This window comes from Pararge aegeria, chromosome 11 (genome assembly GCF_905163445.1).
Source record: "Pararge aegeria chromosome 11, ilParAegt1.1, whole genome shotgun sequence".
NCBI lineage: Eukaryota > Metazoa > Arthropoda > Insecta > Lepidoptera > Nymphalidae > Pararge > Pararge aegeria.
This window is the reverse complement of record NC_053190.1, coordinates 17,299,547-17,327,200: the sequence shown is the minus strand read 5'-3', so window position 1 is coordinate 17,327,200 and position 27,654 is coordinate 17,299,547. Positions and strand designations below refer to the sequence as shown.

The following is a 27,654-nucleotide window of genomic DNA, read 5'->3' as shown; positions in this document are numbered from 1 at the left end:
TACACTAACACAGTAAGTCCTAATTCTTTGATGAAGGGCCGGGTCTTGCATCTTCCGTCGATCTCCACCTACTTTCCAATACAGCCTTTGATTTATCTTCTTTATTACAGACGCTCTGGTGACTGTACCGCCTCTGCTCATCGAAAACGGTGTCAGATATGTGAAAAACACTATCCGCACTAGTTTTCCTTTTATTTAGAGCAGTCAAACTAGTTGTAGTCGGCGCTATTCTGTGAGGAAACCTCGGAGAGCCCCTAAACTTCTCACAAGAACTTTGGTTGGACATAGGTCGTCTATGCGTTGTGGGTAAAACGAAATTGACCTTTGTTTCAGGTTCTGCAACGTATTTCTGCGTACCCGAGGATATACTTTTATCTGACACGTTTCTCGAGCTCGTCTGCTCGTATTTCGAGCATGAAGGCTCATATTTCGAGCACGTAGGCTCATCGTCTGTTACCCTTATAATTGGGCCGCTTCTCGCGAAAGATTGTCTTCTCATCTCTGGATGTGGCACGTGTAACGTGTTACAAGATAGCACCATTGAATGCTTTCTGCTTGGCACTAGTCCAGCAATCATTCCCACATGCATTCTTAAAGCTGAAGCAATGCTCTGGCCCGTTGGATCCGCTATGGATATTGCTGAAGCCTTTCTACTAGATGTCCTGCTTCCGAAGAAACTTCGTAGTCTTCTGAGGAAGCCGTGGTTTTCTTCACGTTTGTTAAGGCATAGGTTGTATAAGTCAATGTTTGGTTGGGATTTTCTGTTGAGCTTCGGTTGTGAGCTGAAGCTGACGGAGTTTCTTCCTCTGCAAGCTTCAGCGGAAGGCCAGCTTGCTCGCGGTATGACGGGGGGAAGGACGGAAAGGAGGAGCATGGGTAGACCTCCACTGATGCTAGGAGTTCGTCTGTCTTTATCTGCATCGGGACGGCCTTCTTCTTCAACTGTGTTTAGCTCGGCCTGTAAAATAATTTTGTAGTATTATTTCCTTTATGGATATAGTTGTATTATTTCCTTCATAGACATAGTTGTGTCGAAATGTCTGATTATATATCTTTGCATTCATGTATTTAACTTATTACTCCTATTGTAAGTTCGACTTAATTTAACTCGCATTGATTGATCTGGCATTGAGGTGCTACTGGTGGTAGTTCCTTAAGGAAGATTTTATTAAAATAACAACAAAACATCAAAGATCACGCTCCATCGTGACTTTGTGCAGTTTTTTGTCTCCGAGCAGAGAAAGGTTTTCCTGGTTACATTTAAAATTCAACCGAAAATTCAAGTTTTCTCAAAAAGTTGCACCTTTAAATTGAAGTCGGAGTTGAAAACTATTTATGAAGTTAAACTACGTTTGGCGTGTTATGAAAATCAGATACTCAGATGAAAGTAAATTTTAAAGGAATGAAACTAAAGTTTCAGATGTCACAACTCAGCGTGAAGTTAGTCTCAAAAGAGATTTTTTCCTGAGAACGGATTATTGCTCACATTAGATTTAAGATTCAAGATTAACTTACTCGTTTATGTAACCCAGTGGATGCACCTGACCCAGATGCTAGTTCTAAAGGCTCTGCTAACAATTTCTCCAGCCTCCCTATCTCCCGATCTAAAGCTGCGACCTCCCTCTTGTACACTTTATTCTGTATTTCTATTCTAAAGTGCAGTTCTTGAGTTTCATCTGTCACAAACCTTCTGGTCTTACACTCGAGCCTTAGGCCCATGCTTTGTATTACGGGATCATCTTGCGCTAGAATTATTTAATTAAAAAATAGTAAAATTTATGCTAACTTTTTAAATTATTATGTATAGATTTCTTTTTAACTAGCAAACTAATACTATAGTAATAATCCTGGTAAGAGTTTCCTATAAATCTAATTATTTTGCCTATGACGGTCAAGGCCAAATAAACCAATTTTGCCAAATGGAGTAAAACTTGAATAAAACAGTTTGTTTTTGGGCCCTGGGGTCAGGGGCACAGTACAATTGGCAGTGCAGCGCGGTGATAGCCCAGTGGGTAGGACTTTGACTTTACTTTCGGAGGGCCAAGCTCGATTTGTTGTGTTTTAAGCAATTGAAATATCACTTGCTTCAACCTTGAAGAAAAACATCGTGAGGAAACCTGCATACCTGAGAGTTGTCCACAATGTTCGCAAAGATGCGTGGTGGACTACGGCCTTAATCCCTTCTCATTGTGAGAGGAGACCCGTGCCCTGTAGTGGGCCGTTAATGGGTTGATATGATGATGATGATAATGTTTTAATATGGATCTTATTGAAGTACATACCTTTACACTTAATAGCGATGATTTTTGGCAGAAACAACAAACAAAGGGTCGAAGTAGTAGCAATTAGAATCAAGCTTGTGATGGTAATATAAGCTAACGTAGCGCGTTCGGAAATTATAGTCCCAATCACGACCACGCTGGCACTTGTGATAACCACAGAGTAAACGCTAATTCCGATGTATTTTGAGTCGTTGAGAGCTGATATCTCGACGTTTCTGGTCTCCCATGCCATGTATACCCCAACAATAAGGAGGAGGCCTTTGTAAGCGTAAAGTGCGCACAGCCATCCGGTTGTGTTCTGCGATTTGCACACTTCTATCTGAAAGAGAATTATGCAATACCGTCAAATCTGACATCAGACAATCTCAAAATACGACGGTATCATGTGATAAATTTTTGACGCATTTATATTCGTTTCAAATAAACGTGCCCGAGGATTTAAATATCGCATAGTTCTTGAAGTTAGAAGAAGACTTAACCATAGGTTAAGTTAATGGAAGTTATGGGAACCAAGAAGATTTTAGCTGGTCCAGTTTTCAAATGGAAGCCGTCTGTTAAAGCCGCCGTGAAAAATAATTCTAAATTTTATTTATTATTTCACTTTTTATTTTGCACTTTTTTTGTAGCTTGTTGCTGTACCGGATGGAGTTTTTAGTCGCACAAACCTGAGGCTGATAAACAACGCTGCGATCAGTCGAGCTAATTTCTATCGTCAAGTTCTTCAGATGCCTTTCCATCGGGTCCAGGAACGCCCATAGCGTCACGATCAGTCCATCAATCACCAAGAGGGCACACACCAACGATATCAGTGGTGTATCTTGAAGAAGTTTGGTTTTGCAGACACCGCTACGGTTGCTGAAGGACAATAATGATTTTTACACAGATTTTTAAAAGACTACACCAAAAAGGATACTTTAAATTGGTTGATTTATTGAGTAGAAAAGAACATAAGGGTTTTAGGCTTTTATGTGTACCTACAAAGCGAACTATTTCTAACCGCTTTCGATGGAGAAAATAATACAAACAGTAGGTACTTATGTTCAGGAAAATTGAGTTCCTAATAATATTAACCGGGCCCGAAGGCTAAGTATGATTTTCGAGGCACGGGGTTGGGAATAGCCAGTTTCCTTACTCCGAACCCGGAAATTCTTAGCAGAAATAATCAGTTAAGTATTACATTACTTTAACATACATTACATTTACATATAAAATAGGGCCGTGGTGGACTACGGCCTTAACCCTTTCTGTTTGTGGGAGGAGCCCCGTGCCAGGTGAGCCAGTACCTAATGGGTTGATAAGATGATTTTTACGTGTTCCAACTGATTTGAGAGTGTAAACCCTGTTATAACTTATGCATTAATATTATAGATTGTAAATTACACGAAGGATTAGGTAGACACGTTGGTTTAACTAAGTATAAACTAAGTTGTAAATCCCTAAGTTAATTTACACACCTTATGAATATTCGATGTACTCTGTACGTCTTGGCGAACATCGATCCGAATGCGAGGGAGAATCCAGCGGATAAAATGTACACTCTGCCCTGTAAATAAGTCGAATTTAAGTTAGTAGTTTCAGTGGGAGACGCTGCAGTAGTTTTTAGTCATCATCACGTCAACAAATGGACGTTCACTGTTGGAGAAATGTCTTTTGTAGGAAACTCAAAATACCGCAGACTTGTGCCGCTTTGGTCCAGCGGCTCCCTGCGACCCTTGATGACGTCTGTCCACCACTGTGGGGGTCGGCCGACAATGCATTTACGTGTGCAAGGTTGCCATTCCACCACCATGAAATCCTAACGTCAATAAATTTACGATCCAAAATCTACGATCTTGGGCCGCTTGTTTCCAGTAGCTCCCAGCCACTTGCTTGATGTCTGTCCAGCTCATCAGGGGTCTACCAACGCTGCGCACCTTGGGCTCCCAATGTCCATCGGTTCTCCAAGCTATTTACCCCGCCCATTGCCACTTTAGCTTCACGACTCGGTGAGTTATGTCAGAAACTCGGGTTCTTCAATGGATCTCCTCATTTCTGATGTGAACAGGTAGAAATACTCCGAGTATTGCTCTTTCTATCGCCAGTTAGCGACAACGTTTCTCAGACTTAAAGTAAACTACCATTTAGTCGAAATATTGTAAGGATAAACATAATTTTTTTCGTTGTAAAAAGCGTCATAGATTATATTTTATATGATTTTTTACTTGGAGTTAGTTAAAAGGACGGAGAGTACAAGGCTACTTTTTATCCCAGGGAAATAAACTGTTGCCACAGGCAGGAGGCAAAAATTATATTATCTCCCGATCATATCCTTGGCAGGGGATATAATAAACGTCCATCTGCTAAAGCACGGGAACATAGACGCATATATTATTTGGATATTATTTCCACTTGTGCGCCAATGCTCTGAGAGTTGATATAGCTGTGGGAGAAGATAAATTTTTATCCTTTTCCCGGGGAGATAATTATCTCTTGCCCATGCTAGCCGTGCTGGTTTTGTAAAAACCGTAATAAAAGCGGTCGGAAAATGCGAACAAAGTCAACAAATAGTAGATGGTAGTTTGTTTTACTTTTTTTTTTCACCTTATTTAGTAGTATTCAACAATTTGAGTGACACTTACAGTGCACATTGCGGAGAACGGTATGTAGGTAGGCAGTATGGCGTTGTCCACTCCCAGTAACGCCACGGCGGTGTACACCAGCACGCAGCCGATTAGCGTCATGTTGTTGAGGCGCGGGGACGACAGTTTTATGAACCTGCACAACAAAATACACAGACCCCTAAAAATAAATAAGACGTAATTTAAGAGATCAAATGTTGTTATATAAAATAATACATAATTTAGTTGATTCCCCACTTCATCTAATTAATATAGATTTTACATGTCGTAGGTTAAATGCAAGACGTAAACCTCCCTTTGTGTGGGCTAGATGGAAGACAAGGTTTTCGGCAAAAAACTCTTTATTTGCCGAATACCTTGTCTTTAATTGGCATTTTTAGAAGAAGAAGAAGAAGAGATACTTTATTGCACACAAACATCAAAATATACATAAAATAAAGAATAAACAAAAGAACAAGAATTGTAGGCATGCAAAGGCGGCTTTATTGCTGCAAGCAATCTCTTACAGGCAACCTCTGGCAGTAGGAAAATCTGCAAGAGAGCAGGATAGTGCAATTATATATACATATATATTCGAAAATAAATACATAAACATAAATATAAAATAAATTTTAGGAAAATAAATATGACAAAATATGTATGTAGGTATGCGAGTCCCACTGCTTTTGGACGACCACCTTGAAATATTTTCATACTAAAATATTTTTATATTTTTTATTATGCTTTTAAAGTTTTTTTTTAATTTGCAATTGTGGTTAATGTTATCGTTTATGTATAACTAAGTTGTGGAAACTTCATTGGTTTATGTAATATAAGAAAACGGCATTACTCTAATGTGTAATGTACTGTTTGTTTCTCTTTTCTCTGAAAAAAAGATTTTCGGTGTTAGGAATATAGGTGCTTTCAGTTGAAATATATCAGTAGTAGTAGAGTTTTTTGTCGAAGAGCTAGTCCGGAGAAGTACTATCGCTGTAATTGTCTCTGCTGCCAAAAAGTATAGCTGTGTTCTGGTCTGCTGGGCGTGGTTGCCGTTGGAATTACAGACATATGAGGCTAAACACCTACGCCTCAGGTTTATGGATTCAGAGTATCACATTGTAGGAGGTGTTCTGTGCAAAGTGCTTGTTTATAGACGGTGATTTTCGACTTAGATACTAACAGGTGGACAATCGACTTAGTCCATCAATTATAACTCAATTATTAAAAAGGAAATAAATAAATATATTACGATAATACAAACTTCGTCATCTAGCAGCAAATTAAGCATCACTACATTATGGGTACTAAGATAACTGATAAATATGTTTTTTGGAATAATATTCATAAATACTTATAATATACATATCACATCGACCGTCATGTGACAAAACACTGAATAACTATTCCGACGCTATACCACGTTTATTAATAAGGTTCTGAGGGTATCATATCTTACTACAGGCTTTAGAGGTACAGTATGAACTGTCTCTGAGACTTATTTGTAGAAACTGAAACGCTAATAATTTTTGAGTAAACAACTGCCATAGTTTTTACTTAAAGAGATCAGAAATATCACATGCAAAATTAAAATCAAATGACTACTGTCACTTTATTATGAACGCGTCGCGTAGCGTTAGTACTATGTGCGTGTCGGTCTTTTAACTTCAATAGGGTTGCCATAAGTAAACACTTCGAATGTTTGGAATTCGTTTCTATGGAAAAATAATTGTGCTTATTTTGATTTAATATTTTTACAGGGTGATTCCTTATAAAATATACTTATGCACCCTTCAACAGTATTTCGTTATTTGGTTACACATTGTATAACACAAATACAATGTATAACTTGCCCAACACAATCTTACAGGCAGAAGCTTACAGAACATCTTACCTCCGTTTGCTGTAATGCAAGTTGAATGCTAGGAAAGCAAGGGCCAACGCCACTCCAGCCCCTGATAATGCCGCTACAGCCAGCCTCGCTGGCGCCCAAACAGAATCCACGCGTGTAACCAACACCCGTCTCGCAGCTGGTATTCCGCCCGCCCACTGGGGGCGCGAGCATTCCGAGCATGCCATCTCTCGGCCGTGTGTATAAAGTCCCACTGCTTTTGGACGACCACCTTGAAATATTTTTTTATTGTATATTCTTTGATGTTTGAATGAATGAATAAATACTCGGGCACACCAAACAAAAAAATTACAGAAAAAAAATTAAAATGACAACGCAAAACAGCGTATACAATTTCGAGGACTTATCGTTAGAAAGCGATCTCTTCGGACAACGAATGGCTAAGAAAACCTAAGCATAAAAAAGAGGTAGGTAGGTAGTGCATTTATACACATAAAAGTATAAATAAATTAATAAATACATATGTATACTTAACAGAAACAGAAAAAGTATATTGCTACGATCCGCAATGTTGCAGTTTTAAGTTTAGTACCTTGTTTTAGTGTATAGTTTCGGCAAACCTAATTAACAAAAAAAAAATTGGGTTCAACTATATTTTTTATTTTCTTAATTTTGTAAAAATCGAATCAGACATCGAGATTGATCGAACACGAGAAACCACAGAGTATATTTGCTTTTTTTCAAACACATTCGCATTTTTTTAAGTTTTTTTCCAAGTTAGAAGCTACAAAGGCACAATAAAAATTGTTATAAATGCATTAAAGTAGTATATTATAAACATATATCTGCTATAAAATATATATGTTTATTATAAATATAAATGTTTGTTTATATGCACCACCTTCCTCTCTTCCTGAGCTGTGTTTTACGCCTGGAAGAGATCGCTATCTGTGTAGCTATAACGCCGCCAAAATGTATACTTTTCGTTATATTTTTATTTAGAATTTTTGTATATGTTTATGTGGTATACAATTAAGTTCATTCATTCATTCATTCATCCATCTGCATATAATTCAAAACATACATAAAATGTAATATATACTATCATATCGTTATCACCCTAATCTTACTTCTTACCTTGTATTTGGTAAAACGCAGACATTCCTATTCTGTCTGCTCCGTTGAAAGAAACTGGTCCCTGAAAAATGTGAACTGTTAAAGCTTTAAGATATAATACTGACAAACGTTCACGTAGGCTCCTACTCTCGCTAAAACTATATGACGTAAAAAAAATTGGGTTCAACTATATTTTTTATTTTCTTAATTTTGTAAAAATCGAATCAGACAGCGAGATCGATCGAACACGAGAAACCACAGAGTATATTTGTTTTTTTTTTCAAACACATTTGCAAATTTTTTAAAAGTTTTTTTCCAAGTTAGAAGCTACAAAGGCACAATATAATTGTTATAAATGCATTAAAGTAGTATATTATAAACATATATCTGCTATAAAGTATATATGTTTATTATAAATATATATGTTTGTTTATATAACTATAAGACTAAGAAAAAGGTATCTTACTAAATATCTATTATTTCTAGTCTCCATTAAAAGATAAAACGTATATAAAGAATGGGATGATCTTACTGGCGCAAAGCAAAACTGAATAAGTAACATTTTATTTTATTTTATATACAATATAAATTATACATAGCATATTTTTATTTTCGACAGCCGGTTGGCGCTGTGGGCAGCGACCCTGTTTTCTGAGTCCAAGGCCGTGGGTGGAAAAATGATTGTGTGATGAGCATGAATGTTTTTTAGGGTCTGGGTATTTATCCGTACATTATAAGTATGTATGTGTATTATAATCATAAAAATATATTATAATCATCAGCTATCTTAGTACCCATATAACCAGCTACGCTTTAAAAAGAGCAACTACTGAAAAGAGCAACTACTGAGTTTCTTGCCGGCTCTTCTCGGTAGGATCTGCTTTCCGAACCGGTGGTAGAGTCACTACTAACATACATACTTGACGTTTCAAAAGTGCTTATAAAGTAGGCCTACTTGAAATAAATGAAAATGGATTTGAATTTATGAATTTGCTTACTTTGGGGTTATATGGCGATGTGTGTATTTTCATAGTATATTTATTTATTTATCTTTGACCCGTTTTGATATTTCAAACTTTTTTTAAATTTAAACTTCGTAGACTTCAATGAAATACGTAGGGGTGCAAATTCTTGTCTACTGCAGACATTAGCTCCGATGTTTAGTTATCGATATCTAAACACATAAAGATAAAAGCAGTAACACATTGCAACTCTTTACCAGGAGAAATTAATCATTCTCAGTCATTTAATATTCTCAAACACTAACTGAAAATATAACTTAACAATTTAATTAACTGATGTATATTATAGTGAATACGTATTTTAATATTTATACGAGTATGTGTTAATTATTTGTGTATTATCCATTCAAATTTTAATTATGACGGCCAATTGGCGCAGTTTGCAGCAACCCTGCTTCTGAGTCCCGGGCCGTGGGTTCGATTCCCACAACTGGAAAATCTTTGTGTAATGAGCATGAATGTTTGTCAGTGTCTGGGTGTTTATATGTATATTCTATGTATTTATGTATATTATTCATTAAAAAAAATATATTCATCAGTCATCTTAGTACCCATAACACAAGCTACGCTTACTTTGGGGCTAGATGGCGGTGTGTGTATTGTCGTAGTATATTTATTTATTTATTTATTTAAATTTGGTAATGCATATATGCGAAGGTTTATTATATTTATTTTTTCCGCACCATCCACTTTCCGTTTAACTGATAGCTTTCAAGGGCGTTCGTATCTACTCTTACTCGTATTCAATTTGAATTAAAAAAATACAAAAAATATACTACGACAATACACACAACGCCATTTCGCCCCAAAGTAAGTGTAGCCTGTTATGGGTACTAAGATGACTGATGGATATTTTTATGAATAATATATAAACACTTATAAAATAGATGTAAACACCCAGACGTTGAAAAACATTCATGTCCATTACATATACGTTTTCCGAATACGAATGGGTGCGCAGGCGATCTTTTAGCCTTAAGTTGCCTTTAAAAGAACACTTGTGATGAGGCTGCCATAGTAACTTGAAACAAAGATGTGTTTTCTTGCAATTTAAAAATAATATATTGTATTTGCAAAAATTATATCTATCGTGTAATATAACGTGATATAATCGAAACTTTGATTTTGCAATTAATATGTTTCCCTCTAAGCCGGCGTAAGCTAGACGAAACATAGCTCTTATAGACGATGTCGCATCTATTATTTACTCCAGGGACGCGACGGTGCCTTTCGGCTCGCGCCACCTACTTGCGCATTCCCTCGGGAGCGTCTTTCCAAAAAGTTAGGTTTATTTGTGCCTGAGCAGAATCTATTCCCGCTTTAACCTCGCCCGAGCTGCCGCTAACTTTATATCTGTAGCGTCATTTAGTATCTTGTCAGAAAACGCGGCAATCCCTTGGTATAAAAATAAACAGTATAGGTGCAGCCAGTTGGCGCAGTGGACAGCGACCCTGCTTTCTGCGTCCAAGGCCGTGGGTTCGATTCCCACAACTGGAAAAATGTTTGTGCGACGAGCATGAATGTTTTTCAGGGTCTGGGCATTTATCTGTACATTATAAGTATGTATGTGTATTGTATTCATAAAAATATTCATCAGCTATCTTAGTACCCATAAAACCAGCTACGCTTACTTTGGGGTTATATGGCGATGTGTGTATTTTCATAGTGTATTTATTATTATTGTATTTATTTATATATCTTTAACCCGTTTTGATATTTCTAAATTTAAACATCGTAGACTTCAATGAAATACGTAGGGGTGCACATTCTTGTGTACTGCAGACATTAGCTCCGATGTTTATTCAATAAAGGTTAAGTATAGGTACAGCCAGTTGGCGCAGTGGACAGCGACCCTGCTTTCTGCGTCCAAGGCGGTGGGTTCGATTCCCACAACTGGAGTTGTTTGTGTGATGAATATGAATGTTTTTCAGTGTCTGGATGTTTATCTGTATATAATACGTATTTATGTGTATTATATTCATAAAAATATTCATCAGCTATCTTAGTTACAATAACACAAGCTACGCCTTCTTTGGGGCCAGATGGCGATGTGTGTATTGTCGTAGTGTATTTATAATATTTATAAACACACAGTCGACCTGAGAACCTCTTCCTTTTTTTAATCGTTGGTTGAAAATAAGTACAATTAAATCAAAGGTGCGTCAATTGACGTATTAAGATCAGTAACATATTAAATCAAGTTAAATTTATTTACTGTTAAGTTATTTTTTGATATTATACCGACGATAGTGCAGTTTTTTTTTAGACCTTAGTCCACTACGCTGGCCTAGTGCGAATTGAAAGATTTAACACGCCTTTGAGAACGTTATAGAGAACTCTCTGGCATGCAGGTTTCCTCGCGATGTTTGCCTTCACCAAAAAATCAAAAATATCTTTATTCAAGTAGGCCATAGTTGGCATAGTTGGCATAGTTGGCACTTTTGATGCGTATATAAGAATTACACGGTAGTGAGATGGTGGCGATAACCATATTCGTTAACTTAAAACTAAAGCTACGAGGGTTTCAAACGCGTCCTGGTCTAAGAAGAAGCCCACAACAAACTTAGCCGGGTGTTTTTTTTTTTGTTATCACCATCTCACAATGTCATTTAAAATTGTTAGAAGAGCAACCTGGTTAGAGCAATAATTCACACACAAGCTTTTTTATCGATTACGTAGTCCGTTATACTATTCTATAGAATATATTCTATATTCTAATAGGACTTTTCTATAAGCTTACCGTAACCGCAACAGCAAGTGATATGTTGTGCGTAAAATAAAAATCTCATACATTCTAAATCATCACCATGAACCCACTACCGGCCCACTACAGGGTACGGGTCTCCTTTCAGAATAAGAGGGGTTTAGGTCGTAGTCCACTAGACTGGCCAAGTGTGTTGGTAGACTTCGGGAGTAGAGTTAGGGAGTTCCGAATTGATTGACAAAATCTGCAGGCATCATGTTAATAATATTTGTAGGGGTTTAATATTTTTTTTTAAAGCTGGCTTACCAAAACTTCTAAGAAATTTAATGGGGGTAGTAGGGCTAGGTAATAAAAATAAAAAGTAATCTTACCGAAACACCAAGGAAACTCAAATTCCCGAGCTGATTCAGGAACTCGTCCGCCATGTCCTTTCTATTGTAATCGAATTGGCCCAAACCCAATCTGGTGCTGTTCTCAGTCTCCAAGCTCCTCCACAGCAGTTCTGCTTTGCTCAACGCCAACGCTATGGCCCAGACAGCGTCGTACGAGTGAGGAGCGAAAGGTGAGATGGGCACACCCACCCCTTGCATTTCCCGGTAGAACATCTCGTTCGTCTGGAAAATATTTTTGATGTGAATTCACCCATTCTAAGAGTGTCACTGAATACGAGTGCTGTCTCAAAGGTTGAGATAGGCACAGCCCACCCCTTGTATTTCCCGGTAGAACATCTCGTTCATCTGGAAAATATTTTTGATGTGAATTCACCCATTCTTAAAGTACCAACGAAAACCAGAGTTGTAGTTTACTATTCATCATCACATTAACTAATTGATGTTTTTAAACAGTAGGTATCAGTTATGCAAAGTGTGTCAAACTTTACAATAAGCTACAAGGTTACCTAATAAAAATGTGAATGAATATCTTCGATAATGAAATTAATTATTTTAATGTGTCATAACTTAACTTTTATTTAATTTTTGATACTAAATTGATCTCTAGTTTATTACTTTTGACTTTTAGACTTTCTCTTTTATTTGATTCTATATGTAAAACATTCCATTTCAAAAGAAAAACAGGTTCAAGTTTCTGCTTTTCTTTTGATGTTCTTAACTTGTAGTGTATAAATAAAGAATAAAAAACTTTTGTTATGAAAAAATGGCTGAAAGTTTCTTTAACAAGAGTGCTAATCTTTAAAGAAAGAAACAGATTTTCGATTAAAGACGTCAAGATCGCGGGAGGAAAACAACTTGTTGTAAAGTCTTTATCACTAGTGTGGTACCTCGGAAGCTTCCCACAAGACAAAAACACTTGCTTATTACTTTCAAACTCCTCTTAACGTATCCACTGCCTATAACAGTTTACTGCTGGACTTTACGTTATACGGGTACGAACCCTCTTTTGGGGTAATTGATTATATATTTTTTTTTTGTTATTATTTTTTATTTATTAGATCTCTTAAAATACTTTGCTACTTTTTTACGTGTATATTGAGATGGGTTTTACCTGAATTAAGAAAGTATTATTATTATTTACGTTGAAAGGTTGATAGGTAGGTTGCGCTAGCGAACGTTCGGAATCGTGACATTTACATTCCCTTTCAGTGTTAGATAATAAGAAAGAAAATTTGAATTAATATGAATAAAAAGTAATACAAAGTATTTATGCTTGCACGTTGGATACATTTGATATACGGTACCGAGGTCCTCAGAATGTCACAAGGTAAGGAGATTCAAAATTTGATTAGCACCTCTCGGAACAGTTTCTGCAAATATATCTGAATGAGCTAACTAACGAGCGCTAACGAAGGGAGTTACCAGGACTTGTTTGTTTTCCGTGGAATCGAATCGCCCACATGGACGATTCGATTCGACTAACATTCGTTAGGTATCTCTGCGACGAATGTTCGCTCGACGTATATAATCGTGCCTTTGATCTTTTTATGCTGCAGTTTTCTGAATTTCGGCAGAACTTTCAAACGAGAACGATTCTTTGTTTTGTTTTGACACCATTTGCTTTGTTTGTATGTTGCGGTAATAGTTGCTATGGTCAATAAAACCTATTATTATTATAAATTACCATTATGTAGGCAAAATTCTGGCATACTATTGAATGAACTTTAGGTAAGAAAAACTATGTAATAACTAGCGCATTAGGTGGGCTCGACTTCACTTTTGGGGGGCCGAGTTAGAAAACCAGCACGCACCTCTAACTTTTCAAAGTAAGGAGTTAAAATATCACTTGCTTCAACGGTGGAGTAAAACATCGTGAGGAAACCTGCATGCCTGAGAGTTCTATATATTGTTCTCAGAGGTGTGTGGAGTCCACCAATACGCACTGGGCCAGCGTGGTGGTGGCCTTAACCCCGTTTCATTGTGGAAGGAGACCTGTGCTCTGTAGTGGGTCGGTAACGGGTTGATGTAAACAAAACAAAAAAAAAAGTTATGGCGTGGTAGGTTCTAGATTTGAATCCCGGGTCGGAACAAAAATTGTTAGATGTAGTGTATTTCCTGTGATAGAATTTTCATTACCAGCCGAGTGGATTCACATTGGAGCAGCGTGGTGGGAAAAACCGTTTCTCGAAGAGACGAGCTCTTAATCGAGAAACGTTAAGAGACGAGCCTCTTTGCGTTGTTGCCATGGCGCTGTTTATAACAATATGCAAAATATGTGTATGAAAAATCTTAACAAAGGAAAAGGTAAATTCAAAAAATATATATATTTAATAATTTACATAGATACTCTACTTGTTACTACTCTGTAATGAAACATTGGAAACAGCGTGAACCATGACTCTATTGCGCGGTCAGTGACCCGACTACGCGACTTTGTCGAGTTACATGTATTTGGTTTCACAGAGTAGTGTCATTTTACAGAGATAACATGGTTTATTAAAATAAAATGAAATAAATTAATACTGCACTTTGGAAAAGTTGTTAGTTACTAGATACGATAGGAACTACAAGGACGAGAGCTTTCTGGTTTTTTATGTAACGCTGTATATTAGTTAAACATTGATAAGTTAACTACGGGTTTTTAAATAGTTATAATGGACGGACCAAGTAGACCCATCTGATGGTATGTAGAAAACCATCTCCCAGACCCAGGGCAATATTAAGCGGGGCATGCAAGGAACACGTCCTGCAACATGCCACCCGGTGACAATCAACCTGATGCGGAGATGTTAGGCCTGATATGCCTTAATTAACGCCGGCAACCACGCTCTTCAGAACGCAACCCAGCATTGTGACAATGCTGCTTAGCGGCAGAAATAAGCATATATGTATATTTATATATTTAATGTGATGGCGGTAATACTTCCCTCGATGAGCTGTAACAAACTGTCTACTATTACCGAAGGAGCGATCTTTTTTTATACACTACTAGCTGTTGCCCGCGACTTCGTCTGCGTTTGATATTGTTTTCAGTATCGCTAAGCCTTAAATGAGTATAGTAGTATATATATAACATGTGACTGTCAATTAATTATAGACAAATAATTTGCAATAAAATAAAATTGCGACTATAATTAAAGATCTAAGCTATCCTATCTCTTAAGTTGGACCAGACTGCTCACGGTGTGTCAATTTAATTTAAAATCGGTTAAGTTGTTTATCGCGGACAAACATCGTGACAGGAGATTTATATATATACATATATAGGCTTGCGTTTGACAACTATCATGCCTGATGTAAAGAAATGATGCAGTCTAAGTTGGGGACTGCCTGAAAATGCCTTTTAAATCTTGCTTTGAAGGCATTCAAGTTGTATATGAATCAGGATACATCGAAGCCGCAAGAGCGTTCCAAACCTTAGCGTTACGTATCACGTAGACGAAAAGCGCTTCATGCGTGTTGCCTGTATGTCAACCACACAAGGATGCCATGGAGTGCCACTGTTCTGTGGTAGAATGGTGCCGGAGGAACAAGATTATGAAGTTCATGAGCACACTCGCCAAAGTATATCCTGTAAAAACCGCCAGGCAGGCCACACTACGTCGGTGCTGTAAGCTGTGTAGTTTCGCTTGAGAGCGACGATCCACCGAGTCTAAGGCTTCGCACTGGTACTTGACAGAGCCGTCTCACAAGTGACTACAGTTCGGATTTGAGCCTGGTAAAGTGTAAGAAGTTGTCTCGGCGTTAAATATCACTTAACCTTGTTAAGGATACCAAGTTTTGTAGCAGCAGTTTTGGCTTTATACTCTACACTTTTCCCATAGTTAAGATTGGACGAGATCTCGTTATAAAATGCCGGCGCGTCACCTAAAGAAGAGTACTCACCAGACCGGAGTAAGACACGACGTCACCCACGATCCCCCGATGTGCAGTCACCGACACGAGTCCTTCAAGAGCCCTGGCAAGTTGGGTGCGCGCGCAGGGTGCTACGCCCCGGATCCTCGGAGGAGCCCCCGCGACCAGCCACGCGTACTCCGCGCCGAACATTCCTAGCTGATAGGCCTGCGCTTGGAGAACACAATTTTTAACAGACTTCCTTCCAACAGGAGGAAATATCAATTGGCTGTTTTAATAAACGAGTTTATTTCAAAATGGTGAATTTTTGTTGAGACAGACAACGGAACTCTTCAAAAAATTAAAGCAAATAAATTGCGATTGCTGCTATCGCTGACATGCATTGAACCCTAAGTAGTTTGGAAGCTCTAAGACATAAAAGGCCTACTACTAATTTTGTAGAGGAGCCGTAGGCTAGATGGTTAAAGCGCTCAGGCTGCTATTACCGGAGATTTGCAGGTTCGGATCCTGTCGGTTCCGAAAATATTTATATGTAAATAAATAAACTATTTATTAAACTGACATCATGCTTAGGTAATACTAATGATTTGAGAGTGTTCTCAAAATGTTAATTTCACTGGTCTACTACTACAAACTATGCTTTTTCTCTTTGTAGTGGCTTAAAAAGGCGACTTTTTAAACCGAGTTTTTGGCTAGTAAATTCGATTTTCGTAGCTTTTGCGAAGTTAATTAAAGGCCAGGCTTACAACTCGCCATCGCAAAAGAATTTCAGAGACTGCTTCGTTATTTTGGTCACTACAGCGTCCGTACCTAAAGGCTTTGGATGTCAAAAATTCTGGCTTGCAGAATATAGTTTGAATCAAAATGCAAAATTCCCACAATATTTTAATCAAGTTTATTTAGTATTTTCACAAATAGATAAATTACTTTTTTTGGTTCAAGGCGCTTATTTTATCCTTATATATGAAATCTTAATTTAATGCGAATATTTACAACTTATTTCTGCGATTGTATACTAAAACACCGAGACGAGGCAAATTACAAAGTTCTTTTAAATATTCAATTTTTATTTTTCATTTTATTGTCAGCATTGAAAAAAAGTCTATTTAGAAAAAAATAAAAAGCCGTCTTGGTTTGAAAACCGAAAATATTTCTACCTTTTAGTTTAGTTTATTTAAAAAAGCTCGATTAAAAATCAAGCTTTGGAGTCTTCTTAAATTATTATTTTTATTATTTTATGCTTTACTTAGTATTTTCATTGTTTATACCGAATTGAGAACCTACTCTTGTTTTGAGGTCTGGTGAAAAGCACCTTAATAATTTTAATAAAGAAATTCTCGACTAATACCTTATGTATCGTTAATATATCTATTCTCTCTAGAGATATGTGTACAATAGAATAAGCACGACAGCAACGAAACAAAATTTATTGCAAAACTAACTCACCTCGCAGAATATTTTCGGTAACATCTCCTGTGAGAAACTGCCGATTATTATCCTTGTGTCCAGCTTCTGAAAATAATATTGTACATTATAATACAAGTGTGCTTCGTTGAGAATTACAGCTAGCGCTTCAAGCGCCGAACGGAAATAACTGCTAGGCGCGTTTGTAGTTGCTCGCTGCAGCAGATACCTACTTGCGTAATTATTTTGTTTCCTATTCTTTTTTCTCAATTAGACATGTTTTACAATACTAATTTACAATTAATCTATTATAAACTTATCTTATTTCTTAAAAATAACTTTGGGTTTATTCAGACTTAACTTTCCGCGACATTATCTTACGACATAATTAGAAATAGATTATAATATCTCGAATGAGTTGATGCATGCTTAACGACAATTTCAAGGCATTAACTAAAATGCAACAACTTCTTACGCCCACCCCTTAAATACTTTGTACCCGTTATATTAACACTCCTTTTTATCAGCTTCGGCGGCTTTGTGGTTGATTTTAAAAATGCTGAAATATTATCGTGACTTGTATATTCTCTGTAGTGTTATTTTTTTCACTGAAATAATACTGTTTTAGTAGTCGGTCAGTTATAGAGAATATAAACTGGACGGATAGCTTTACATGCTTTTGGAGACACGGGGGTGAAGCCAATTTTCTAACTCCAGTATGGTACTAAGACTTTCCATCTGGAATAACCCACCTTTTTTGTAGTTAATAAATGATGGACCAAATAAATGGCCCAATTTTTACAGTAATAATTGAATGACCAAACAAATGGCAAAACTTTTGTCAGTAATAATTTATGGACCAAACAAATGGCCCAATTTTTAATTTGGTACTTCCCCGATCGAGCTCTGTCACAAAAACTACTAAAATCCGTCCACCCCTTTGGATATATCAGGATATCTGGAAATACTAGGACTCATGATCCGTACTCGAACATCGACAAATTTAGATATAGGAGCTTGAGCTTGTTAAGACGTGTGATAAACGACTAAGACACCGGTAGGTATCTTTGCATCGTTCGAGTCCACGTAGGACAGTTTCATCGATAATGTAGTCGTATTTATATCTAAATACCTTTCATAAACATTGTTACAGTAACAGTAATTTCGTAAGGTACCTTACGTGATATGTGCCAGACCTATTTTCTCATTATAATTTTTTTAATAAATAAATAGTTTGCAAGGAATTATCAATATTATATTTGATTCCCATCCAATGTTCATAACATTGTGTCGGTGGGTATTTTGATATAAATAGCCGTGCGTTTTCGATAAAAGCCAGTCCAGTAGGTGACTCAGACGATGCAAAGATACCTCGAGGTGTCTTAGTCGTTATCAATATATATAATACCTCATTTCTCTTCCATATACAATGTCGTAAGTTGAGGAAAATGGTCAAGAAATAATATATTGCGTATGGTAAATCGATCACAGCGTATTGATGGTAACGTAGTTCCAGAGATAAAGTAACAGACGCGACGCTTGATCGACAGATTCCATTAGCGGCGACTGTTTCACGCTGCCTCCGATATCTCACGAAAGTGCTCTATTAGAGCGTGTTGACTCTACAGCGTATTCAGTTACGTCTACATACACACGGACTGCGTTCGTTACGTCCGCTTTTTACGTCCGCTTTGACTATTTTGGGATATGTTAAATCCTAGCTTGGCTCCTTAGAAATAATAGGAATCTGGTTAACGATAATTGTGTTTGCTACAACGTCACCAAACTGCGCGGAACCTTCACGATTAACTGACCCGTAGGAAGCGGTGATAGCGCATTAGGTACGAGCTAGACTTGTTAAGACATGTGATAAACGACTAAGACACCGGTAGGTATCTTTGCATCGTTCGAGTCCACGTAGGACAGGTGCATCGATAATGTAGTCGTATTTATATCTAAATACCCACCAACTCAATATCATGAATATCATAAGTTTAATTATTTACTAACTTTATAAATTTACTGTAACTTTCGACCATCCTGTCAGAAGTTTGCGACCCTGCAAACGTACTTATGCCTATAATCGAGAAGCTCAAGCTGTGAATCTACCACCGATTCGGAATGCTGATTGTACTGAGAACAACCGGCAAGAAACTCAATACTTGCTCTTTTTACATAAATAACAAATAAATATATTACGACAATAAACACATCGCCACCTAGCCCCAAAGTAAGCGTAGCTTGTGTTATGGGTACTAAGATGACTGATGAATATTTTTTTTTATAAATTATATATACATAAATACTTAGAAAATACATATAAACACCCAGACACTGAAAAATACTTATTGCTCATCACACAAGTTCATATCACCAGTTGTGGGAATCGAACCCACGGCCTTGGACTCAGAAAGCAGGGTCGCTGCCCACTGCGCCAGTCGGCCGTCAAATATAACAAACAAACATATTTTAGCTGGTGAGTGGCATGGCAACTATGATGCAGCTAATATGACACGGCTCGCAATTACGCGGTCACTAAGACGTTATCGTAGATGGTCACATAGACTTTTTCGTAAATAGGTCACACAGACACATTGCTGACACCGTATGATTAATAGCACAATCACCACTTTTGCCAAAAGATTAGTAGACAATCGTTAAAGATGGCCACAGTCTGAAAAACAATAAGCACTAAGAACAATCGTCATTCCAGCTGACAGTCAAATCGAACAAGGTCACGACGTGGGCTAGACTTTTGTATCGTACCACTTCTAACTGATAAACGATTAAGACACCGGGAGGTATCTTTGCATTGTTCGAGTCCATGTAGGACTGAGGTGCATCGATAAAGTAGTCGTATTTATATCTAAATACCCACAAAATCAATGTCATGAATATTAAAAGTTTAATTATTTACCCACTTTATAAATTTACTGTAACACATGCTTTAATGAGTTGAAATTATGATGATGGTATGACCTTCAGCTGTTGCAACTGCTCCTTGAAGTCAGTCTCAGCGAAGGTGATGGACGCAGCGCAGGTGATGTTCGCAGCCTCCAGCTGAGTGACAAGCTCGTTCACTGCTAAGGAGTATATTTCCTCGTTCTGTGAGAACGCTGTCACTGTATCCCAGCCGAACTGCCTGTAACAATGAGCTGATTTAGAAAACTAGTATCCGAAAAAACATTACCAGGTAGAACCACAGAATTAATAACATTTTCTCTATCTACCTTTTACACTGTGCATCTGAATTAGTTATCGACATATGTACGTTTTTATTTTTAGGTATATATATATATATATATATATATATATATATATATATATATATATAGTATATATGTACCTCTCTTCTTGAGCTTTTTTTAACGCCTTTGGTTGCCTGGAAGCGATCGCTATGTAGCGATAAGCTTTCTATCTCCCTAGCACATGGGTGAGAGCTGGTTTTAAGCAATTGAATATCATTTACTTTAAAGGTGAAGAAACATACATTGTGAGGAAACCTGTAAGCCTGAGAGTAAAATAAGTGTGATAATCTGTGATGCAGCTTAAGATGAAACGCGCTTGCTTATAAGATGCTCATTCACTCTGACTCTAACTCTCTCTCTGACTCTAACTCTGGTCGTGTTTGTCAGTTACTCACTTTTCATTCTTAGAGGACACCCTTGCACCGTAGTGGGCTGGTGAAGGTTTGATTATAATAAAGAACAAACTTATCTAGTAAAATAGTTATAGTATGGTGGCGGAGGTAACAAAATCGGAGGTGCCAGTTATTCACCGAGCCAAATCTCGCTATATTTCACACAACGTTGATTTCGTACAGTATCACTCGGCAGCTATTTCCCGGTATCCCCGAGGCGGTGCGGTTGCGGTTCTGACTGAATTTTTAACGATATGTCACCGCGCTGTTTACTTTTCGACTGTTTGCGCTACGCGTGTTGAATTTTGTAAATGATTACACAAACAGGATATTATTAAAAGTTTGGTGAGCGCTATAGTTGTGTGCCCCAGAAGGAGTGTTTTGGGAATTTACAGTTTCTGGTTTGGATTTACCATTGAAGATTGAACATTATGTACAACCCTTGGGCATGCAGGTTTCCTCACGACGTTTTCCTTCAGCGTTGTAAAAAGTGATATTTTTAATAACTGAAAACGCACATAACTTAGAAAAGTTAGAGGTGCGTGCTGGGTTTCGAACTCGGCCCCCCGAAAGTGAAGTCGAGCTCCTACCCACTGCGCTATCACCGCTTCTTTATTATTACGTACTACGTACCAATAATAAAGATTAAATTACAAAGAAAATTATGAGGCAAACATCTTGATATAATTCCAAAAAAGAGGTATGAATGGGGTAGGTTTATGAGGTATGAATTGAATATGCTAAACACAGCCATACAACAGCGAGGAACAGCTGACTGTATCTTTCTCGCTCGGGTACATTCGGCGGTCCGAGTTCATCCGATCGAGCCTTTCAAAGTTTCACCTCAGAGCCTAACTCACGCCTATGGAAAAATCTGTGTGCGGTGCGCCAAAATAAGTTTTCACTTTATTAAAAAATAAAGTTACCTAATAAAAGCTATCCGTGCCGGGTTATGGGAAGAGTCCGGGGCAACCGTTCTGCAGAAGAGCGGGAACTCGGAGCGGTCGCTGAGAGCTGGTGACGTGGAACCGAAGGAAACCTGTTGAATATATAAATTTAACTGCAAATAAAACAATTCGACCCTATAGGGTTTGATCCCTATCACACAGGCAAGGCGTCGGGTGTGGCTTCTTACCACCCTACTGATAAAGACGTGATGCCAAATAATTAAATAAATATACTACTACAATATACACATCGCCATCTAGCCGAAAAGTAAGCGTAGCTCGTGTTATGGGTACTAAGATGACTGATGAATATTTTTATGAATAATATACTATATTTTTGTACAATATACAGATTAAAAACCTCGACACTAAAAAAACATTCATGCTCATCACACACACATTCTATATATTATGTTGTATGTTTATTATATACCTATAATATACATATGTATATTATAGGTATATATGCAATAAATATATGTTTATTTATATGTACCACCTACCTCTCTTCTTGAGCTGGGTTTACGCTTTTGGATTTCTGGAAGAGATCACTATGTAGCGTTAAGGCCGCCAAATTGTATACTTTTCTTAAATTTTATTTTTAATTTTTCTGTATTTTTATGTGGTGTACAATAAAAGTGTATTAATTCACTCTTCCATTCCTCAGTTGTGGGGATCAAACCCACGGCCATGGACTCAGAAGGCAGGATCGCTGCCGACTGCGCCAATAACTACTAATAATATAAACTTTTATATTATTAGTAGGTATATAATATATTGTAACTTGTAAGGGACTATAACTTTCTTACAGTTTTCTGTTTCTTTCCCGGGAACAAGTGTAGTTACCACTTGTTACTGATACCATACTACAAGTACGCTCGTCTTGTTACTTATCTAACTTTTAACGAGCGTCAAAGAATAACTTCTCTTTTGCGAACAAAGAAAAGAATCACATACGCTTAATATGATACGACGTGTGTGATTTCGACGACATTTCTGAGTGATATTTTCTACCAATGAGTAGAACTACGTTTACTTATTCGACCGCGTAAATGTAAACTTCTATTTATATGGGGTCGAAAAAGTGCCATCTACTGACAATACCGTTTCCCACTATTATAACATAAAATTTAACGACGTCGTCGGCCGATTGGCCAAGTGGACAGGGACTCTCCTTTCTGAGCCAAAGGCCGCGGGTTCGATTCCCGCAACTGGAAAATGTTTGTGTGATGCACGTGAATGTTTTTCAGTGTCTAGGTTTTTATCTGAATATTGTAAGTATTTATATATGTTCTTCATAAAAATATTCCTTAATTACTGAATAAAGATGATTTTGGGGTTAGATGGCGGCGATGTGTGTATTATCGTACGCAGTATATTATTTTTTTAAATTATATTATATATATACTCTTATATATATATATATATATATCTCTGAAAAACATTCATGTTCGTCACACAAACATTTTCCAGTTATGGGAATCGAACACACGGCCTTTGGCTCTGAAAGCTGGGTCGAGTGTGTATATATATATATATATATATATATATATATATATATATATATATATATATATATATATATATATTTATATTCAAAGTATGTATGTATATTATTGATAAAAAATATTCATCAGTTAACTTAGAACACAAGCAACGCTTGCCTTTGGGCTAATGTGTAATGGCGATGTGTGTATTGTCAAAAATTTTTTGACATCAAAATAGTTTTTCATACGTTATAATACTGGGAAACAGTATAATCACAGAAATGTCATCAACATCATCATAGGGCACGGGTTTCCTCCTACAATGAGGGGTTAGGGCTGTGGTCCACCGTGCTGGCCCAGTGAAGATTGGGGGAGTCCACACGCCCTTTTTAATTGCTTCGAGCGCACATAACTTAGAACAGCTAGAGGTGCGTGCTGGGATTCGAACTCCGTACTCCGAAAGTTAAGTCGAGGTCCCATTCCAATAATATAATAGAATAGAATAGAATAGAATTTGTTTATTTACCAGAACAACACAAACAGACTTAAATACGGAGTAACTTAAAATTTTGTACTTAATTATTAATAGCTTAAGTCTATTATGTGTCGTGCCAATAAAAGGTTCTGACTTAGCTTAATGTTCCGGATACTAATGTACCCACAACGCTGGTATTCTGTCTATTTAGTTGAGGGAAGTCCAGTTATGAAATCACATATAAAAACAAAAAATATAAACTTTATAAAAGAAAGTAAACTTCATAATAGAAAGGAGATGAAAATTCATTATATTTAAGAAGAAATGGAAAAGTATGTTTGTCATGTAATAATTTTTAGTTATAATCGTAAATTTACTTCTTTGTATTTTATTTTTGTGTTTACTGAAGTATTTTATATCGTTCGTCGCAAAATTTACTTCACCAGATGCACACTGCATACCGTTATTCCACTTGGTTCACCTTCAAATATAGGTTAAGGAAAATAAATACATCGGGTTTTAATGAGTTTGCATTGAGTTGTTATTTCGTTACTATCTACCTAAAGGTGCGAATTCGCTCGGAGGAAACTGAAACGATTTGTTGAGGTGCGATCTCGTGCGGCAAAGGTGTTTTTTGGGTTTAAAATCGGGGATTTTCAGTTGAGCCCCAGGACTCGAAGTCACCAAGGAGACATAAACTCTAAGAGCGCCTCCTGTGACCTCGTCTCAGGTTGACGCTTGGACAGAATTGCAGGCTTGTGGATTAGGTTTTAAACCGCACATCCTCGTAACCGCAGAAAAGTCATGTTCTCAAAGTTCAGTAGACCTCTTCTTTGGTGATTGACAAACGTACTTACCGTATTTTGCAATTCGTAATGCCATGAATTGTAAAAAAATTACAATTTAACCACACAGTAATGCGCGATAAGTTCTTCAGATGCATCGTACGAGCTCTCAGATTCCAAAATATATTTTCTATACCGCAGTTTTGTGTTTGCACCCTCAGTACAGGAGTAAGGTTAGAAAAAAAATCTTATTTTCATTTCCAACTCAAAAATGAATGACTTTATGAAAGGGCGCTCTCGCCGGAAACACTACGCCGAGCGAAAGGTCACTAACAATTTCACACCGCACAAAAGATCTCTACAGTGGCTGCAATTTGAACGAACTTCATTTCTAAATAGAGCTTAGATACCTATAAATATTTACGACACATTTGCGAAAGAATTTCTCAAAGAAAGCCGTCAACTTCCAAAAAAACGTGTGTATACTTATGTACACGAGTTAGAATTTATACTTCTTTGGCGTAATAAGATAAAAATCTTTTCAAATATTTTATCTTTCTTATTCTACGTTTGTAGAAAAAACATCACTAACAATAGAAAAAAAGGTATTTAATACATTGAAAGTTTAATTATAACGCATTATCTGGTTAAATAAAGTTTATTTTAATATAAAAAAAGTTATTTTATATATAATTAAAGAAATTTACATGATAAACTTACTTAAATTTGGAATACTAAAAGACTCATTATCGGACAACCAAGTTGCAGTCAACATTACAATTTGATTTTTAGTTACAATAATTGTAACAATTAAATCACCCAATGAGCCCACAGGCTTTGACAATTGAAAGTGTACACTGTTGAACCTCATAGGTAACTCCAGGGTGTCGGTTTTTGTTGTGACGCATCGTAAAAATTTACTCTCATATTTTTTCTCTAACGCGCCATACGAAGTATAATTTCAATAACTCAGGTTTTAGGCGTTCTTTATTAATTATTTACTTAATCTCATTTAGCAAATAACGTTCTAAAATAGATCTCATTCGAATTTGTTTCTGTAGGAGTGAAATTAATTAATTAATAATTTCAGGAATTTTCAGACAAGGTAACACAGGCTATATTCTATTTCGGTACCTAATAATAAAATTCAGCGTGAAATAATGGTTATTATGAAATAAGCTTTATCACCGTTTTATCACCGTTCGTTGGCTAATGCTGCTACTACGATAAAATTGGTCTGCAGTATATCTCAAAATTAAAATTCAAATTAAAGAATGTTTTATTCTTATGTAGACATTATCACAGGCACTTATGAAGCGTTCATACATTTAACATGTTATACTTATGTTAGATGATGGTGATAACTGCATTCGTTAACCTAATACTAAAGCAAGGCGGGTTCCAAACGCGCTCTGGTCTAAGAAGAGCCCACAACGAACTTAGCCAGGTATTTTTTTTGTCTCACATCTCACAGTCGAGTTAATATTTTGCTATGGAATTAGAGCAATTCATACTCAAGCTTCTTTATCATACATGTAATCCTTTATATCATAGTATGATTTTTCTATAAGCTTACGTTTTCCATAAACTGTGAACTTATTGAGAAACATCTTCAGGATTTCATCTGGTAAATTTTTATTAAATGATAAACAAATACTCTTAAATGAATTACTAATTTTATGCAGAATAGTAAACTGCACTAAAAGTTTCTATTTTCTTTTAATATTAATATTTTAACAGTCCACTACCTTTTATTATTTTTTTATGTAGAGGCTTTGATCTAAAACAAAGCCTCTGGGGTCCCATTTCTTACAAATAAGCCGCAACTATTCATTACTAGGCATGGAATATTAATCTAGTTCCGAGAGGCCGGTTCGGGAGGGAAACTTACGTCTATAACTATGGTAACCGCGCGATAACATATTGTTAAATCTCATAGTTAACGTGAATAAAATCGCAGGGGTGAATAGCGGGTAAATGATACAGTAGTCTTTGACGGCCGATTGGCGCGGTGGGCAGCGACCCTGCTTTCTGAGCCAAGGCCGTGGGTTCGATTCCCACAACTGGACAATGTTTGTGTGATGAACATGAATGTTTTTCAGTGTCTGGGTGTTTGACTTTATATTATAAGTATTTACGTATATTATTCATCAGTCATCTTCGTACCCATAACACAGGCTACGCTTACTTTGGGGCTTGATGGCGATGTGTGTATTGTCGTAGTATATTTATTTATTTATTTAAGTCTTACCTGTACAATGTTCCAGTATGGTACGATTTTGGCGATGCTCTCGGTTACCTCGGAACAGGCGGTGCCGAGTAGCATCACTAGTCGCGACTGTCTCTCCGTGTACAGGGCGTGGAAGAACCTGTCCACTCCGACTCCGGGGTCACACTAAGGGGCGAAATATAACGAGATCATTTGTACATCACTAGCTGAAGTTGTTAGCTTATCCGGGCTAGATTATATCCACTCACAGGTATAAATAATTAATATAATAAATAATTATTTTTATTTCAGACCAAATACAAATGTCATAAAAATTAAAACAGATAAGACGGATAACAAATAAAGAGTAAAAATTACGATAAATTAAAATTATAATTAAATTAAAAATTTGAAATAAGAATTAAAGTTTAAATTACAAATGTACGGCAACAGAGGAAGGAGAAGTTTACCTACGTGCGTTCATTCTTGTAGAGTGGATAAGTCTTTGGGAGGGGATATACATTTTGTCCTTTCCTTCGAAGCGAAATATCGTTGCCTAAATAACATAAGTTATTTTTTTGAACCCCGCCAAAACGCTATCGGGTGCTATTCCGGGATAATAAGTTACAAGGCAAAGTCAAAGTCAAAAATATAATTATTAAAGTAGGCCCTAGGCCCTATGATGCGTACATTACATAAAATGTATTGGTTGTACCGATCTCATAAACCGTTATACCTTTAACGGTTAATGATAGAGTCGAACACAGTATACTCGTATATTGTCCTCTTTTGCTGTTTCAAAACAAATACCAATAAAAGAAATGCTAATAAAAGGGGCAGTATAATAAAAAAAATTGTATCTTTTGTGTTTTTATCGATCATCTATACTT

At 36.8% G+C, this 27,654-nt stretch overlaps 1 protein-coding gene across 1 annotated transcript in view; it reads right to left on the bottom strand.

The window, feature by feature from the left end:
* Positions 1 to 27,654, bottom strand: part of LOC120627341 (gamma-aminobutyric acid type B receptor subunit 2) — a 61,278-nt gene continuing 33,624 nt past the window's right edge. Inside the window, exons 3-16 of the mRNA XM_039895325.1 lie at positions 26,807 to 26,950; positions 21,788 to 21,900; positions 20,201 to 20,363; positions 17,264 to 17,329; positions 15,848 to 16,024; positions 11,942 to 12,184; positions 7,866 to 7,926; positions 6,771 to 6,999; positions 4,901 to 5,036; positions 3,737 to 3,825; positions 2,948 to 3,137; positions 2,283 to 2,601; positions 1,516 to 1,745; positions 1 to 958 (exon numbers count right to left, since the gene is read on the bottom strand). Coding sequence (XP_039751259.1) covers positions 20 to 958; positions 1,516 to 1,745; positions 2,283 to 2,601; positions 2,948 to 3,137; positions 3,737 to 3,825; positions 4,901 to 5,036; positions 6,771 to 6,999; positions 7,866 to 7,926; positions 11,942 to 12,184; positions 15,848 to 16,024; positions 17,264 to 17,329; positions 20,201 to 20,363; positions 21,788 to 21,900; positions 26,807 to 26,950 — 3,099 coding nt within the window. The 3' untranslated portion in view covers positions 1 to 19. The remainder of the gene's footprint in view (positions 959 to 1,515; positions 1,746 to 2,282; positions 2,602 to 2,947; positions 3,138 to 3,736; positions 3,826 to 4,900; positions 5,037 to 6,770; positions 7,000 to 7,865; positions 7,927 to 11,941; positions 12,185 to 15,847; positions 16,025 to 17,263; positions 17,330 to 20,200; positions 20,364 to 21,787; positions 21,901 to 26,806; positions 26,951 to 27,654) is intronic.